This window comes from Pan troglodytes, chromosome 9 (assembly GCF_028858775.2).
Source record: "Pan troglodytes isolate AG18354 chromosome 9, NHGRI_mPanTro3-v2.0_pri, whole genome shotgun sequence".
Lineage (NCBI taxonomy): Eukaryota > Metazoa > Chordata > Mammalia > Primates > Hominidae > Pan > Pan troglodytes.
This window is the reverse complement of record NC_072407.2, coordinates 48,245,396-48,264,288: the sequence shown is the minus strand read 5'-3', so window position 1 is coordinate 48,264,288 and position 18,893 is coordinate 48,245,396. Positions and strand designations below refer to the sequence as shown.

Genomic DNA, 18,893 nt, shown 5'->3' with positions numbered 1-18,893 from the left:
TCTCGTGACCTCATGATCTGCCCACTTTGGCCTCCCAAAATGCTGGGATTACAGGCATGAGCCACCATGCCCAGCCAAAGACTACATTTTCATGAGAAAATGAATAGTTAGCATAACAGAATGACTGAATAAATGTTCTCTTCCCTCATCTGGATCAGTAACTAGTTGGTTGGTCTTCAGCTGTGCTCACCAGAAAACCAAATGTTCCTTGAGTTGATGCTTGGGTATAGTAGCCAATGATATATTTGCAGCTATAAGTAAAAGTCCAAATAAATACATTCTAAAGGGAAGGTTCTATATGGTGGCAAGGCCTGACTGGTGGCTTTGGTCTAAGACATATGGATCCCTCCTCTGTCAGCCACTCCCACCCCACCTGCAATTCCTGAGAGGTTGTCCACAAGATGGGGCTTTGCTGAGGAAGCCTCTAGCAGACACAGCTGCCTGGTACTTCTTGACAACTACCTTGTCTTCTGTCTGATAGTTCTGTGCTTTTCAGGGAGAGTGGGAAGAGATGCAACCAGTGGTCCAACCAACTGAGAGCAGAAGAAAGGAAAAAGTGCTATCCTGGGCCAGGCATGGTGGTTCACACCTGTAATCCCAACACTTTGGGACGCTGAGGCAGGAGGATCACTTGAGCCCAGGAGTTAGAGACCAGCCTAGGCAACATAGTGAGGCCCTGTCTCTCCAAAAAAATTAAAAAATCAGCCAGGTGTGGTGGTGCACGCTTTTAGTCTCAGCTACTTGGAAGGCTGAGATGGGAAGACTGCTTGAGTCCAGGAGTTTGAGGCTGCAGCGAGCCATGATCACAGCACTGCACTCCAGCCTATGGGACAGAGTGAGACTCTGTTTCCAAAAAAAAACAAAAAAAACAAAAAACAAACAAACAAACAAACAAAAAAACTCTACCCTGAAAGGGTTGCAAATGTGAAGAAACAAAATGCCAGATACAGATGCTGGTGACTCAACTATTTCTTGAAAAGGAAAGAGGCCTGGAAGCTTGGGAGAGGGGGCCAAACTTTCTCTGGTCATCTTCCCACTGTTGCCAGCAAGGGTGAGCCGGAAATTGAAAGAATGACACAAGGTTGCCTGTACAGACCCACACACCCTCCCAGGAAATTGGGGAAGCTGGGCATCCCTAACAGTCCATTTAATGGAGGTGGAAAAGAGGCTGTGGCTTGAGCTTACAATGCCCTCACCCAGTCTTCAGATGAACTCACAGCTCCCACCCTGAAATGAGGGGGAAACATTAAAATTTAGAGTGGGTCTTGCCTGCCTGACTTTCCTCTGCCAAGATAAGCTCAATAAGGCCTGTTCACAGATGATGCATGGCTGGTATAATGGGACCAAATGCTGCCCTTGATTCTACTCAGAAGTAGAAAGTGGGTGAGTACCAAACACAGGCCGAGGACAGGAGGTCCAGGGCTTGGACAGAGCTCAGGGGTGAGGTGAGTAGGGGCAGGCCCCACAGGTTTCATATGCCTCCAGGCCCTGCAGTGGAAAGCTTAAGTTGCTTTCAAAGTCTCTCTGGATGGAAGCTGCTGCCAATATGGTTAACACTCCTGCCAGAACTGCTCCTCAGGAAGCGGCTGGAGGAGACATGGGGCCAGTTTAGCATTCTCTACTCTGCCTCTCTGTGCCAGGGCTGCTTGGGGAACAGCCCACTGTGGCTTCTCTTGCTGCAATGGAAGAGTACCTGAGCCAAGAGAAATGGAAAAAGCAGCATACCCCCAAAGGAGCTACAAAGCAAAGGAAACACACCAGGCTCACGATGGGTGGCTGATGGGAAGTCTCCAACACCCAAAGCCTTTACCCTATCAGCTGGGTCCTCACAGGATCTAACTGCAGAGCTAGGAAGAGCCCTCCCAGAACCCAACCACTTCCCAAACCCAGTCTCTGCTTCATCTACTTTCTGATTACTATCTTGGCTGAAAACTATCAAAGGTTCTTGGATTTTAACCTCAAATCAACTTCAGAACCTGTGGCTAGAAACGTGCTATCTTTCAGTGATAAAGATGCTCTAGTTTCCTCCTGGCATGGTGCCTGTCAGAGGCTATCATCCTAGAAGGAAGCTAGGATCACAGGGTTATTAGCAACATCTTTGGCCAATGAGAGCAAAGAGGGAGCTTGTCTCTTCCAGCTCCCAGTCTGCATCAGCACAGACCAGCATGATGGTCACTATTTTCCAAAGGCAGCAGAGAAACCAGCACTTAAAAACCACGAGTTCAAAGCCCAGCTGGAAGTAGATGAGGCTTTGGCAGAGAAACCAGGGTGGTCAGAGCTTTGAACTTGATGACACTGAGTAAAGGATACAGTGGCTGAGCGTGGGGGCTCACGCCTGTAATCCCAGCACTTTGGGAGGTCAAGGCGTGCAGATCACCTGAGGTCAGGAGTTCGAGACCAGCCTGGCCAACGTGGTGAAACCCTGCCTCTACTAAAATTACAAACAAATTAGCCAGGCGTGGTGGCAAGCGCCTGTAATCCCAGCTACTCAGGAGGTTGAGGCAGGAGAATCACTTGAACCTGGGAGGCGGAGGATGTAGTGAGCCGAGACCATGCTGTTGCACTCCAGCCTGGGTGACAAGAGCAAGACTCTGTCTCAAAAAAAAAAAAAAAAAAAGGATACAGCAGAGCATCACTGGCAGGAAAGAACACAAGATTCTGACAACTAAAGTTGCTGTTTTTCTCTTTAATTCTCCCAGAAAAGGAGGTTTATACCTAAATGTGTGAGGGTTGGTAAAATACATGAGATAAACATTTTAACAACTATGTAATGTTAATCAGCAAAATAAAAAAGTATTTCCAGCCCTGGCATTCCAAGCAGGCCCATCCCAGTTAGGCCCCTGGGGGCAAAGCCAGTGGCTCAGTGTGCACTTGGGCCAGGGCCAGTTCAAGTTCGTCTTCTCTATAGGCCAGTAAGATGTGTTTCTTTAAAAAGATTTCTTAATCTAAAACCAGCTGTTGTCTGCTGTAGGCCAGAACACGACATTTTAATTAGCATGATTGTTCCGCTTCTGAAACCAGGCTCTATGGCATCCCGAGGACAGATGATCCTGACCTAAGCTTATGGGTGAGGTTTGCTGGTTAGCAGCTCAGAAATACACGAACAATAAAGTGGAGTCCCTAGCCCACTCTGAATCCATGAATCGCCATCACCTGCTATATCCCTGTCTTGAATTTCTACGGTGACTGTACCACCTATCTGTTCATAGGGTAACATCACCTTTGAGGTTGTTTCAAGTGCCTAGGATATAATGCTCCTTCTTTAACATAAATTGTTTTACGCTGTGTTGCAAGATCTAACACCCAATATTCCTGGGAGTAATGAGGTACTTTAAATGGAGTTGTAATGCCTTTAAAGTCCAATGACTCCTATGACGATGATAAAGTCACACAGCTCTCTAGGGCTCACAGTGAACTCAGATGAAAGAGTTCCTCTTCCCAAATCAAAGGACTCTCAAGATTTTAAAAAATAAAAATTTAAAAATGTACCCTTTGGGAGAGAAGCTGCATTAGAAACCAGCCACTAAGGTAGTGCATTCGATGATGAGCAAAAGGGCAGAAATTTGAAGAAACCAGGGCAATATGACACATACACAATGCCAGCACAGTCCATAGCTTTCAGCAGAGATTTCAATGTAAGACCCTCCCCTATACCTGCCCCACATCTTGGAAAACAAACTAGAAAACCCCTAGAAAGATTAGAGGTCCTCACTGTGCTTGTCAGCCTCTGGTACCTGGGTGACAACAGAAATATTTTTCCTGGCTTTCTATCATATCGTCCCCAATATTATGAATACATGAGACCAAAATGCTTTCCCATGTCTCCTACTGACCAGTACACATTACCCAAATCAAAAGTATTTGGTAAGCACCTGTGTTTGCTGCTGTCAGAAACTGAAAAAAATCACTTCAGTTTCTGCATTTGCAAAATGAACATCTGCAGCTTCAGTTTCTGCATTTGCAAAATGAACAAACTGGATGAGATGATCGCTTGCCCCCTTTGGCAATAATAGTCCATGATTCGATCACTTATTCAAATGAAAGAAGACAAAACTCTTATGATTTCCACTTCCAACTTTGCTACTTCTGAAACTTTCTTTGACCTCTCAAAGTCTGGGGAACACATCTGAAGTGACTCTTGATGAAACTACAGCATAATAACTGCCCACCTTCATGTCACTCAACAGAACAATGGATGGTGTATGAGTGACGCTGACTGGCAAAACAACTAGGTTTCTGTAATTATATCCATATTCTAAGCAAATTGTTATGTATTTTGTGTTTTGGGGACATATGTTATGGCTAAAGCCCAAACTGTGGCTAATCTTAATATTAGAGCCAGATAAATCTGTTTCGAATCCATAACATTTAACATTTGCCAGGGTAGATTTGTTCATCAACTGGGCTTAAAGAGGTATAATTCACACATGTGCAGTATTAGTAAATGCTGAAATTTAATGATTTAAATATACCAGCAACTGTTGCAAAGCAGTTGTATAGCAGCATTTAACGTTAGCCAGAACCTCCCTGGCTAATGTTAAGTTTATACCAAAAGAATGAGAGAAATTTTGGCATCCCCTTGGGATGGGGGTCACGATTCCCACAACTTTTACGGGTACCAGCTAGAGCGACTCCTTGCATGGCTAGTACAGACCCTCTGTTTTTCTCTGACAATACCTTTAAAACATTGACTGGATCTAATCAGGAAGCAAACAGATTCCTCTGGAGGTTTCTGAGTCATCTGTTCTTAAAATGGTTACGATTTGGGACCTTCTTACACTTGATGCAGAGGGTATCAGACATTCCTCCTGGCGTGTGTTCCCAGACATGGGCAGAAGACTGTTGTCAGGCCAAAGACGGAGTTAAATATATCAAGGGAGAAAGGTGGTTCCTTGGACTATCAGGAATTGGTGTTTAAGACACAGTAGAAAAAGGAATAAAAAATAATTTTAATCATATCAAAAAGCCAAACCAAAGAGGAATAGTTCATGGAACTGACAGGATCCTGACTCAGCGGCTGGTGCTCTTCCTGTGCATAAGCCCAGCACTCCAGGTCCCAAGGCATTTATCAAATCCCACCAAGATGTTTGGCTTTTGCACCGAATTCTGGGTTTGGTTCCCTGAAAGAACTCACTGATGTAAATAACTAAAAGTGAGGTCTGGGTACCCTTTACATGATTCCCCAGGCCTCAAATGGGCTAACACGCTTCTCTTCTCCAGCAGTCTTCCTGTCTGTGAAGTTTCCTTCCAGATTGTTACATGGAACTGAAAACAAAGGGAGCCTCAGCTGGATTTAAATCTGGAGCATGCCACAAAGTCTTCCACTTGGCATTTTCGAGAAGAACCCATCAGAGATCATAAGAAATACAAGAACAGAGGTTGCATAGCTCGAGGTGCTTGGATATTCATTCTAGGTTCTTGTTCTTGAGAAAGTGGATTAGGTGGGTGCATGCCAAGATCCAAGTAGGTCAACCTTCCACCCTTAACCTACTACTCTGACATCAGAATGCTGGGAGGCCTTGTTCTCTCCCTCTGTCCCAGCCTCACATTCAGACCTCCACCAATGACACGTTTCATAAGCTGCCAATGTTGGGGAAGCTCTTCAGTTTCTCAGGAAAGTCATCTTTGTACAGGACAGGGTCAGCTCGGTGTTCCACCACCTTGAGAGGCATGGTCCCGAAGACTGAAGCAAACTTGTTGATGCACTCTGACCTGTGGGATTTGGAGAGGAGGTGGGGAGGAGGGGTTTGAGCAGAATGAGAAGGATGGGGGCAGGGAGAAAAGATAATATGTTCAAGAGGTTGAGAGATAACAGCAAAATACATAATGTTCAACATCAACAAAAAAAGCTCAAGTAGCCACAGTCTGCTCCCAGGTTCTTAAAAAGGTTGACAGGTGTGGAAAAAAGAGGTGAACTGGGGGTACTTGGACTATTAGTTCAGTGGGAGAACGTGAACAGGAGATGCTGCTTGGAGGCCACGGGCCTGCAAAGGTCGGAGTATCTTTTCCCCTCCCCCTCAAATTCCAGTCATTCCTCCAGCTCAGTGTGAGAGGGCCTCAAACCAAGGTGGATTAGCTGCCAACAATTCTTAACCCCATCTCTGCCAGCTAAGAGAAGGCAAAGGATGGAAAGAAAAAAAACTACTTGGATCTGAGCTTCAGTTTACTGAAGTTTAAAAGGCAGAGGAGAGATCTTGCTCACAAAATGATGAAAGGCAAAAAAAAAAAAGGTGACAGGGCCAAATTTCAAACAATAAACACTTCATTCATTCAACCAACACTGACGGAGGGCCTGTAAGTGGCAATTTCTGGGAATTATGTCAATCTGCACAATCTTCCGTGAAAGCTGAAGTTCACATAGGACAGCCTTCATAATTTTCATCATTTTTGTCACTCCCATGTCAGAACTTTTAGCAACAACTACTTCAGTGCCAGTGCAGCACAGCACCGCCAGAGGAGGGGAGAGGCTGTCTCCCTATCTCCACCTCACCCCCAAAGCCAGCCTTCTCAGAGGTGAGCAGGTCAGGCATGTGTTCGGGAATGGCTCTGGTCAATCAGGCCAACTGAGTGTGACAGCTGGGTAATGAGGACGCTTCAGCATTAGGCCAGAGGGAAAACAAGCCTGGAAAAGCTGCTTTTGAAGTCAAGGGGACCTCAAGGATGGATTTCAGAAAGGTCAACACTCTTGCCTCAGTCGGGCCCAGGACATCTGAGAGCACTACAAAAAGAACAAACTTCCCTCTTGGTCATTATGTTTCTAAAAAAATTTGTTATTATTTCATTTTGAGCTTTTAACTCATAACACCATCATGTCCACCAACACCACAAAGCAACAACTACTATTTACTGTATGTTCCAAGCTGTGTTAAAATTGCTTTCTATGCATTAATAATGCATTTAATCCTCACAACAACCCTATGGGGTAGGACTATCATTCCCATTTTATAATGGGAAGACTGAGATACAGAGAGGATAAATAACATGTTCAAAGGTCAAATAACTAGAAAAAGCTAGAGCCAAAGCAGGCATTCTGGCTTCTGAGGCAAAAGTCTTAATTAGATGATACAAATGTACTTATTAACACAATTCCAGTCCAATGAAGGGGACTGGAAATTAACAACTGCTGAGCACCTATTATGTGACAGATAATTTACATACATATCTCATGGATTGCTTAAAGTAATCCTCCTCCATACTCATCACCCCCCTTGCCCAACTACTGGGTGTATAGTAGCCTCATGTTATGGGTTAAGAAATTAAGGTTCAGAGAGGTTAAGTAACTTGCCCAAGGACCCAGGGGTAGAATGTGGTGGAACTGGGTTTTAAACTCAGGTTTGAGCTGGCAATAGAGCCTGCTCTTTGGATCACACTCTACCATTACATGCCAGTGACTGAGTGTCCCTCCTGCTGGAAGTCTTTTGAGACTCAGGAGGTGGTGTTCCTAGTTCCAAATTGAAGAGAGACTGGGAAAAGATGGATGAACTTTAACAAAGTGAGGTGGACCAAGCGTGGGACAACAGCTTCCCTCTCTTCAAATTATGGGGTCAAAGCATGGCAGATAAAATCAAATCTCTCCAAGGTTTTACTTTTGACTGTTGTTCCGCCTGTAAATATGTCCAGATTCTTCTCATTTCTAGTTATGCATACAGACTCTGGCCGGCAAAGCCCAGCTGTTCCCAGCATAGGTACTAGCAAGTACGTATTAAAGAAGAATCCTGGTTCTTGGCAGAGGATAGCGGTTCCAAGGCCCTGTAGAGAGTATTGAGGACAATGTCTCCTCTGTAACTAGATCTGCCAACAGGAATGGGTCATAGGCAAGAAGCCACTGGGGCTCAGGCCAGCTTGATTTGTTGACAGCTGCCCCTGGCTAACCCAAGTCTAGTGAGTACTTCTTTCTCCTTCATACAGGCCCACACTGGAGAAGCGGCAGGCCTCCGCTGAATGGTCAAGGTCCTTAACTCTCCTGCCAGGTAATAACAGTGCTTCCTACTTTCTTTTCACACAGGGGGTCTGGGTTGGAGAGCAGGTTAGGGGAGACAGGACTTTGGCTGGTTGCCGGTGGCCCACATGAGCTGTTGTCAGGGGTCCAGCTACCATGTCAGTAACCATCCTCCTGTGTTGGTTTTCCAATCAAGTATAAACACACCAAGAACTGCCAGTGACTCTCTCTGAAGTGATGAAGGTGTCTGGGGAAGAAAGAACTAATGGTTTTCTATTTTCCTTTCAAACACATACCATTACTTAAAGTAACCAGGAGTCTTTAGGACTAACACTGGGGAAACTGGGAAGGAAACTAACATTCCCAGGCCCTGTGCTACAGGCTTTCATGTACCACTACTTCATTTATCACTACACATAACAGCTTGGGTATAAAGATGCTCAATAAATATTTGTTGAACCTATGAATGGACATTGTAATTTGACAGATACTAATATCCCTATGTTAGGAGATGAACAGATTGAAGTTCGGATAAGGTAAAGTCAATTTCCTTAGGTCAGACAGCTAATAAGTGTGGCAAACTCATCATTTGAATAAAGATTAGCCTAATTCAAAATACTATGTTCTTTTTTTTAAGTCAATACTGTCTGCCTGTCATATTGCCCTAACCTTGGTGAAGACACTTGTCAAAATGAACAGCGACACATGCTTCTGACTCTTAAAGAACTAACAGCGGATCCTGGAAATGGAAGCTGGGTAGTAATGGAAGCTACTCTCCTACACAACTGAGATTTCTGATCCCAGACCCCCAAATATAGGAATAAATGAGCTACTGAACCACAAAACCCAACACAAGGTCACACACACTTGTAAAGTGGCTAACTGCTTTCATTGTTTTGCGTAAAATGTGTATTCTGCAAAGATTATTATTAAAAATAAAACAGCTGGGCATGGTGGCTCATATTTATAATCCCAGCTACTCAGGTGGCTGAGGCAGGAGGCCTGTTTGAGGCCAGGAGACCAGCCAAAGACAGGGGGAGGGAAGAGGAAGGAAGGATGTATTCTACAGTTGTAACATCATCTCTTTATCTACCCAAGATGGCTTAACTCATGTCTTCTTCCCTCCCTATCTAAATGCCTTATTTAATAATTCAGTGACTCAATTTTTAATATAAATAGTTTTGTTCCCAGTTGCTAATTTATTTCCATATTTGTTTCCTTCTATTCTCTGTTAAATTTCTCAAAAGGGTAGTTTACATTCACTAACTCTACTTCCTCACTGTCGACTCATACTCTATAACCCTTTGGCTTCATACTGTATGACATTATTATTATTTTTTTACAGATGGGGATTTTGCTATGTTGCCCAGGCAGGAGTGCAGTGGCTATTCACACAGGTGCAATTGTAGAGTGATAGTGCCTTGAACTCCTAAGCTCAAGTGATCCCCTTGCCTCAGCTTCCCAAGTAGCTGAGACTAGAGGTGCCCACCACCACCCCTGGCTATTATTTTTGTAAGGTACCAACAACCATTGAATTCAAAGACCTTCTCCAGCCTGCCTGTTCCTTGTTCCTTCCATGCTTCTGAGCACTGTATATCCTGGTTCTCTCCTGGCCTTTCCAGTGGTTGCCTCTCTGTTTTCAGTTACTCTTTGTGTCTCCTAAATGCCAGAATTTCCCAAGAGTCTGCCTTTGCTTTTCTTTAGTCAACTGCTGTCTCTGGACAGATGACTGCCAAATACAGTTAGCCATCCATATCCAAGGGTTGCATGTTTGTAGATTCAACCAACCTTGGATCAAAGATATCTGGAAAAAAACTGCATCTATACTAAACATGTACAGAGTTTTTTCATGTCATTTTTCCCTAAACAACGCCATGTAACAACTATTTACATAGCATTTATGTTGTATTAGGGATTGTAAGTAATCTAGAGATGATTTAAACTATAAAGAAGGATATGCGAAGGTTATATGCAAATCCTAGGCCATTTTATATAATGGACTTGCGCATGCGTGAAGTTTGGTATCCTCCAGAGGTCCTGGGACAAATCCCCTGTGGATACCGAGGGATGACTGCACTCAACATTTTTTTTTAAAGTTCTTTCTGAAATTCTAGTTCCACATATCTATATCTTGATATACATACATAAAAGTATATACAGAGACTGATTTGAGTAATAATAAAACTCCGGTCTTCCAAAAAAAAAAAAAAAAAAAAAAAGCCAGGCAGGGTGGTTCATGCCTGTAATCCCAGCACTTTGGGAGGCCAAGGTGGGCGGATCTTGAGGTCAGGAGATCAAGACCATCCTGGCCAACATGGTGAAACCCTGTCTCTACAAAAATACAAAAAATTAGCCGGGCACGGTGCCACGTGCCTGTAGTCCCAGCTGCTCGGGAGGTGGAGGCAGGAGAATCACTTGAACCTGGGAGGCGGAGGTTACAGTGAGCCGAGATTGCACCACTGAACTCCAGCCTGGCAAGAGAGTGAGACTATGTCTCAAAAAAAAAAAAAAAAAAAAAAGTATATACAGAGGGCAAGACCCCCAAATCACAATCACATATCTTATTATTCTCCAACTTCACCCCTGATTAACATCACCTCCTGTCCCCATTAACGACACTGCTGAGGTCCAGCAGTTCACTCTAATCTCTCCCCTAATCAGCATCTCCTCCTAAACCTATTACACTGCTGAAGGTACTACTACCACTCAAAATCTTAAAGGTATGTTTGTCAACTCCTTCTTCATAGCCTCCCCACATCTCTTCAGTTGGAAACCAAGTTCAGGTACATCTTCCTTTGGGAAAAAAAAATCTCTTGTAATTTAATTTGTTCCTTCCTTTCCACATGCAGCTTAGTTAAAGGTTCTAACTAGTCTTTTCTCCAACCTCTTCACTCTTCATTCCACCCTGTGCATTACTTCCAAATTAATCCCAAAGCAATACTTTGATCCAGCTAGTCTCGTGTTCGAAAATTCTATAGCTTACCAGAGCCTGAAGGAAAAAAATCTAGCTCCTTATTTGGGGATTCAAAGCCCTTTGGAGTCCAGCACTAATAGGCCAGCATTCTAAGCTCTCCAAATTGGGCTTCTTCTTGTTGAACTTGCTGATCAGGCACCCTTGACAAACCATTCAGTTTCCACTGCTGAGAGTCTCTGCTTCTGGCCCAGGGTTTTACTAGTTGGGATCCTAGTGATTTTTGAAGGATCACTTCAAGTGTCACCTCTTTTAGAAAGTTATTCTTAACAATGAACCTAGCAAAAAGTTACTTCTCTTTCACCTGATCAGTTATAGCCCTTTGAGCCTCTCTCAGGGCGCTCATCACAAATTGCATTGTTACATATACATGTAACACTGTTAAGGTCCTTGACACTGTTAAAAGTCCAACAGTTCGCTCCAATCCCTCCATCAGCATCTCCTCCTAACTATACAACCTACATATCATAACATATCCTATCATGCCTATAATCCCAGCACTTTGGGAGCCCCAGGCGAGAGGATACCTTGAGGCCAGGAGTTCAAGACCAGGCTGAGTAACATGCTGAGACTCTGTCTCTACAAAAAATTTAAGAACTAGTTAGCGTGGTGGCACGCACCTGTAGTCCCAGCTACTCAGGTGGCTGAGATGAGAGGATCACTTGAGCCTAGGAGTTCAAGGTTGTAGTGAGCCATGATTGTATCACCACACAACAGAGCAAGATCCTTTCTCTTAATAATAATAATAAAAAAGATCTTCCAAAGAGGAAGCCTCCATATCTCCCTTAGTTACTCACTCCAGTGTTTAATAATAATTATATCTAAATTAAATCTCCCTACTGCATTTTTTTCTTTTGAGATGGAGTTTCACTCTTGTTGCCCAGGCTGGAGTGCAATGGCACGATCTCAGCTCACTGCAAACTCCACCTCCCAGATTCAAGTGATTCTCCTGCCTCAGCCTCCCAAGTAGCTGAGATTACAGGCATGCGCCACCACACCCAGCTAACTTTGTATGTTTTTTTTTTTTTTTTTTTAAGTAGAGACGGGGTTTCACCATGTTGGTCAGCCTGGTCTTGAACTCCTGACCTCAGGTGATCCACCAGCCTTGGTAACCCAAAGTGCTGGGATTACAGGAGTGAGCCACCACACCTGGCTCTCACTGCATTTTAAACCTCTTTACATTTGTTAAGATCTCAGTAGTGCTAGAGGAGTTGTTTAGCCTCAGCATGAACTTCAAGGCCACCATCAGGTCAACTTTTCTTCCTATACTTCCTTTCCTGGACCATATATCCGATACACTATTTTAACTCAGCCCTATTAATGACCACTTAGCTTACTGTTATGAATTTTCCCCAAACACAGACAATGGGGTAGGTTTAAATAACAATTTCTTGTACTCCAATAGAAGTTCAATTGGGGTCTCTCCCAAAGGAGCTATGACAGTGTATGTCACTACCCTTAACTGTGAAATACTTATGATACCAATGATAATATATTATTTCACATCAACCAGTGATAATATATTATTTCACATCAACAGCTGGTAAAGGTCATGTCATCTGGGTAATGTTTATACATGAAAAAGATAAAGAAGTTATTTAGAGAGTAAAACATTATAGAAGCCAGGCCAACTGAAACAACTTTCTGCACACACACACAAAAATTCTCTAGGCTTGAAGAATTCTAATATAGCTGACAGATTTCAGAAATGAATTCTGCAAGCAGAGGCATATGAGATCTGTGAAATCTGAACTAGATATTTCATTCTAAAAGGCTACTATATCCTTATCTGAGTGCATTTTGGTCCCCTGACAAGCACTACTGGGATATCAGAGTTTGCTGTCTTGTATAAATAATTGTCTTCTGAAAGTACTAGGCTTGATTCAGGCACTTCAAAGCTTGGGGACTTTTGGGGCACAAGTGAGAACTCTTAGGTCTAGTATAGTCTTAACGGAAGACATACATCTCCCACTCTTTTAATTCTTACCTACAAGGCCTAGGATTACATTCCACACAAAGGTGTGCTTGTTGAGAAACTGACTTGAATCGAAATAAAGAGAGTGTTTCAGAGCTGTCTTGCCCCTCTGTCTGTAATATGAGGGCTTTGCTTTCGATCCTGTTCTTGGCAGGCATTTCCATAGTGTCAGCAAAGGTAATTTGTCTCTGGTGGGTTTGGTTTAATTCTTTGTAATCAAGCTTTTACTATAACATGGAGCTATTACCCTGAAAAATAATCCAGTATTTCCTTGGAATTAACTAGCTTCCACTCAATGACTGTAGATGGTTAACTGCTTAGTCCACATGGAGAATGTGGCTTCTGGAGCTTAAGGCCCACTATATTTTTAAGACCCTTCCAGCCATTACAAATTGAGTGAGTAGCATTCCAAATTAATTCTTTGGGTGACCTGGGCTTGAACTAACCCAATTCCCACAGTGCACATGGAGGTGACTATGGCTACCAGCTGCTGTCCTTATATCTCCAACAAAGCCCCATAAACAGGCCTAAGGCAGGAAATAGAGATCAGAGGCTAAGGCGCACTTTTGGTTGGAGGCTCACTTACCTCTCCACCATGTGTGTTTGGTCTAGTGAAAGCCCATCTATGGCTGTGCACTCAGGACACTTGAATTTCTTTCGTGGGGTTACCTGCCAGAGGAGGACAAAAACATACCTGGCTGTCAGTGTCAAGGACAATAAAATCATGCTTGTGACACCACACTGCATTCTTTTGTGTTGTAAGCTGAGATGTTGCATGCGCGTGCACACACACACACACACCTCGCCATTCCTCCATTCAACTCTGTCTGGCTCAGCCAACGGCAGAACTCACAAGGGCCCAATAAAAAAGGCTTGGAGGGCTTTTGCCTTCTGTAACTGGAAAGAAGTGGTGATGACAAGCTCCTTAATTCCTGTTTAATGACTGTTTTCTCACTGCCAAGGTCCTTGTATAAACACCATTTGTTCTTGTAGCCATAAGGGCGATGAAATACAGCTTCCCATAACTTTCACCGTAACCTTAGTTCCAACAGGCGCTCTTTCTCCTCTTTCCAGCTAATGGCAAATGCTATGAGCAGCACCATGCTCTTGAGGATGCCAAGCTATTTTGCAATTCCCTTGAGTCAAGAAAAAAATTGAATGGTCCCTCATACTCTGAATCTTTTTCCCTGACTCCCCACTACACTCTCAAACCTTAACTAGCGATCTCCCTAGCAAACTCAGGGGAAGCTGCTATCCCAACCTAGTGAAGATAAATAAACAGTGAAGAGATGGAAGGGAAAGAAAGCTAGATAACTAAATTTAGGCTAAGAAGCATAGAGACACTGGGCATTACTGTCCAGAGTAAGCAGCCACAGCTAAAAACATGTTGAAGCGTGTTAAAAAGCAAATTTGGGGCCAGGCACAGTGGCTCACACCTGTAATCTTAGCATTTTGGGAGGCCGAAGCGGGTGGACTGCCTGAGCTCAGGAGTTCAAGACCAGCCTGGGCAACATGGTGAAACGCCGTCTCTACTAAAATACAAAAAAAAAATTAGCCGGACGTGGTGGCGTGCGCCTGTAGTCCCAGCTACTCAGGAGGCTGAGGCAGGAGAATTGTGAATTGCTTGAACCCAGGAGGCTGCAATGAGCCGAGACTGTGCCACCGCACTCCAGCCTGGCGACAGAGCAAGACTCAGTCTCACCAAAAAAAAAAAAAAAAAAAAAAAAAAAAAAAAAAAAAAAGCAAATTTGGGGATGGGAGGGGTCCCTTTAAAACAACTCTCACAATTTACGTTATTTAATTTTTTTTGTGGTCAGCTGTTCACTGAGTTATTTAGAGAGCTGGGGGACAGGGTGTGAACTGGGGCAAGTTTGGTGAGCACAGATAGTGATTTTTCCTATTCCCTACTCACTTTGGTTTAATCTGGCTTCTCTTATCAATTAATAGCATAAGGAATCAATGGATAATGCTGTACCATGCTTCCAGCATAAGCTCACCTAGGAATTTGGCTTTCTAGGCAGATTGCTAGGGAACCTGGCATTGCCCATTTTAACACACAAAATTCTAATCTAGAAGCAAAAAAGACCAAGATGATTCTACTCATATAAAGAATTGTACCTTCTCTACATATCTAGGGATCTTATTTGAACAATGTCTAAATTTCAGGAATAAACAGGCATCTTTTACAGATACAAAGGCCTCCCATAGGATCTTTGTGTATTCTCAGCTTTTAATATGTTATGGGAAAGGTACTTTTAAAAACTGGTAATTGATATTTAAAAGCAATTAAATTCGTTGTGTTTAGGACAGCTACAGTTACATAACTGTATGAGGTGTACTATTTTCTCAACATCTATTAAAAAAAAAAAAAAACCAGCTACCTTAAGAAAAATTTAAACTACATCCTTTAACTAAAAGAACTAGAACCCATATCAGCTTTGAGAATATAATTTTTTGATTTATAGATTGATCATCATAGCCTTTATTCTGATACTGAAGGTTAAAAACTGCAACTAAAGAAACTGTCTTAAAAAAGAAAATATGTTTAAATTGTCAAAGCCTAGCTTCAATTTCCCAATGTGACCGCATCAATCATAGAACCTTAAACTAAAATGGAGCTTAAAGTTTATCTATTCCTATATTTAATTTATAGTTACAAGAACTTCCTAGGCTCAGATAATAGATATTTGCCCAAGATCACAAAGCAAGTGAGTGGCAGAGCCTCCTACCTTGATAACTGCTTTTCCCGTGACGTTGGCCACCAGGAAGTTCATGGCAATATCTTCACAGTTCATATGAGCATCTACCCAGTTCTTGATATCCCCAGGCATTTTGTAGGTATACAGGTAATTAAAATACTGTCAAGTGAGACAGAAAGAAGAAATACTCAAAAATAGCAGTTCCCTTTGGCTGATAAATAAGGGGCAGCATAGCCAAGGCATGGGGACAAGCTTTCTCTCATAAGATTAATCACAAGGCTGTATTAATAGGAAGGGTAAAAGGAGGCATTAGAATGCTTTTGGTCAAGTGACCAAGCATGTTCAATATGGTCATTTTCTACCAAAGTGTGTGCTTTTTAAAGTAGAAGAAAAATGAGGCAATTCTAAAACTACCATATATATGAAATAGTGTAGAAATTATTGGGTCAAAAAAAATAAAGCATACATAGTCTACTACTATAAATCCCAAGAATTGTAAACCTTAGTTTTTTGGGTTTTTTTGTTTGCTTATTACAAAATAAAAAAACCCATTTCTGGATCTAGAGACCTGAAAAATATGAGGGCAGTAGTGCTGAGCTAACAACAAACAATCGATATGAATACAGCTAAATTAAATTAACTGTGTTGAGCTGAACAGACCTTTCTCCCGACATCAGTTCTTTATGCTACTGCTGACAACAGACAAGTTATGATTGTTTAATTAAACCATATTACTCCCAGGGAGCATTCTACTATTGAACTGAATATTCTTAAAATCAAATGCATATTCCCCAATCTCTCCCTAATAAAAAAAGAGTCAAAAACACGAAGTGATGATTCCCGGAAGAGAGGAAGTACAAAAGGCTAATAAATACACAAAAGGAATTTCAGTCTTACTAGTAATCAAATCAAAGTTAAAACAATAAAATTCACTTTAAAATTGCTCATTTCTTTTCTATTAATCATATTTCATGCAAGAAAAGGCATGGTAAAACAGTTTTATATTTTGCTGGTGTGAGTGTAAATTTGCACAAACAATACTGAAACCAACAGACACACACACACGTATACATACACAACATATATATGCTTAGAATATTCGCAACATATATATGTATATGTTGTACATGTGTATATATACATGTATGTACATACATCTTAAAAAACCCAAAATATTCATGCCCTTTGATATAATAATTCTATTTCTAGGAATCTATCACAATGGTCATGAGTACAAACAGTTATGAAAATGGACATCTATCACTAACATTAGATATTAAGCATTATTTAAAATAGCAAAAATTTAGAAAGTAATATCCACGATAGCAAAATAGTTATACATGACTTCTAAAACATTAAGATAATGGTATCTTAATTATGCTAACAAGTAACTGTTTATGAAGAAATGTCAATGACATGAGAAAAGGCTCACAATACAATCCATGAAAAAAGCAGGCTAATGAGAATATTTACAACTGTCTGTGTATACATACAAGTAAGTAAATAAATAAACGGCAAGCTGGAAATAGCACCTGAATGATAAAATGGTTATCTCTAAGTGACAGGATTACAAGTAACTTTTCTTCATTCTATTTTTATATTTTCTACTATGAGCATGCATTACTTTTATAATTAGAAAAAGGATAGCTTTATTTGTAAAATACTGTCACACAATATGGCTTTTCTAAGCCCTCTCGGCAGGTATGAAAAATTAAATTGGGTCAAATAAAATGTGTATCATTCTCTCAGTTTTGTCACCTTGCCAGGACTGCGCCCCCTTACCTTGTGATAAAAAGCTGCCCCAGTGAGCACCATGGACACTTCATTCGTCCACTCAGACTCGTACTTCCACTTATTCATCTCATGGTCCCAGAGATGCAGACGACCCGGGTAACCCACCAACCGGTCAGGAAATTCCCGCCAGACCTAAGGACAGACACATAATAACAATCAGGTCCCAATTCAGACAGCAACCATTCAGTGCTGAGTTATCCAAACAGGTATCAACAGACTTCCTAGGTTCAAACCATCATAACCTAAGAAGGTCATAATGGGATTCTGGAGATGTTCCATCAAACAGGTGTTAGTTATTCTGCCAATACTCAAAGACAGATGCTGATTCTGACTTCCTCCCAATCTTCTTGTATATGCTTGGGAATTTCAACTAATGTGGGGGTAATAGCTTACTGAGTTGGGCCAAGGTAGGCAATCTCTTAACATATGATTAATGAAATAGGTTCCATTCTTAATGAATTCACAAAATGAAGGATAAATGGAACCCTGCAACTCAACTGCCCTGATTTGTATTAAATTGGTGATTACGAAAACTTATGATAAAGTCCCATTTCTTATTAAAAAAAAGCATCTATTTCTCTTGAGCGTACACCATTCTTATGACCTATTGGAAGCCTAAAGGATAGAAGGGCTGTCTGATTCTGTAATCTGTAACATAATGAAAACAAATACTTGCTTTCCAAATCTGGAAAGGTCCTTACATAAGAGTTTTGTTGGATTAAGCAGAATTGGGTATACTGGGAATGAGGAACTTCCAGTACCTTCTCCCATGTGTTTCTGTATAATTTAGTCTAACCTTGAAAAGATCCATACCATGAATGAGTATAACAATTTGTTGGCTAGTCTTGGTGCTTCTTCTCAGTCTCTGTTGCTAGTTCCTCAACCATCACCAGACTTCTGAGAATTCGGTCCTAGGCTCTATTCTCTTCTTCAAACTCTTTCTTTAAGTAGTCTCATCTAGTTTCAATCACTTTAAATACCATCAATAATCTGGTGACCTCTAAATTTATGTTTAGCCCCTAATGTTCCTAAGATAGCCAACCACTTAGTTAATATCTCCACCTGGATAAACAAACCTAACACGTCCAAAACATAACTCTTGATTCCTTATCCCCAGACAAGTCATTCTCTCAATGTTCTCCATCTCAATAAATCATCCGGCCAGTTGCTCAAACCCAAAAGCTAAGACTCAGTCTTTATTCCTTCCTTTCCTCATGTTCAATCCATTAGCGAGTACTGCTGGCTCTTCTTCTATCTCTTACCACCTCTAGTGCCATTCCCTCTAGCCCAAACCACCACGATCTATCACCAAGATTACTGTGCTAGCCTTCTAACTTGTCTCCTTCCTGCCATTCTTGCCCTTCCAAAGCATCATTTGCACAGCATCCCTACAAGGACCATTCCTAAAAGAATATTAGGGTATTCTGCACAGGGTAATTCAACTAGTGCATTCTATCCTATTTTATATCTATTTTAATATAGTTATTTTCACCATCAATTTCCCTAAATATATAT

The 18,893-nt window shown here is 41.8% G+C and overlaps 1 protein-coding gene across 3 annotated transcripts in view; it reads right to left on the bottom strand.

Annotated features, from left to right (window-relative positions):
- Positions 1-4,929: 4,929 nt before the first annotated feature.
- EXT2 (exostosin glycosyltransferase 2) overlaps positions 4,930-18,893 on the bottom strand; it is a 148,476-nt gene continuing 134,512 nt past the window's right edge. For all 3 annotated transcript variants that reach the window (XM_508383.8, XM_009460273.5, XM_003312994.6), the window contains 4 exons: positions 17,367-17,510; positions 15,615-15,743; positions 13,472-13,554; positions 4,930-5,712 (listed from right to left, as the gene is read on the bottom strand). In XM_508383.8, the coding sequence (XP_508383.4) occupies positions 5,574-5,712; positions 13,472-13,554; positions 15,615-15,743; positions 17,367-17,510 (495 nt within the window). In that variant the 3' untranslated portion in view covers positions 4,930-5,573. The remainder of the gene's footprint in view (positions 5,713-13,471; positions 13,555-15,614; positions 15,744-17,366; positions 17,511-18,893) is intronic.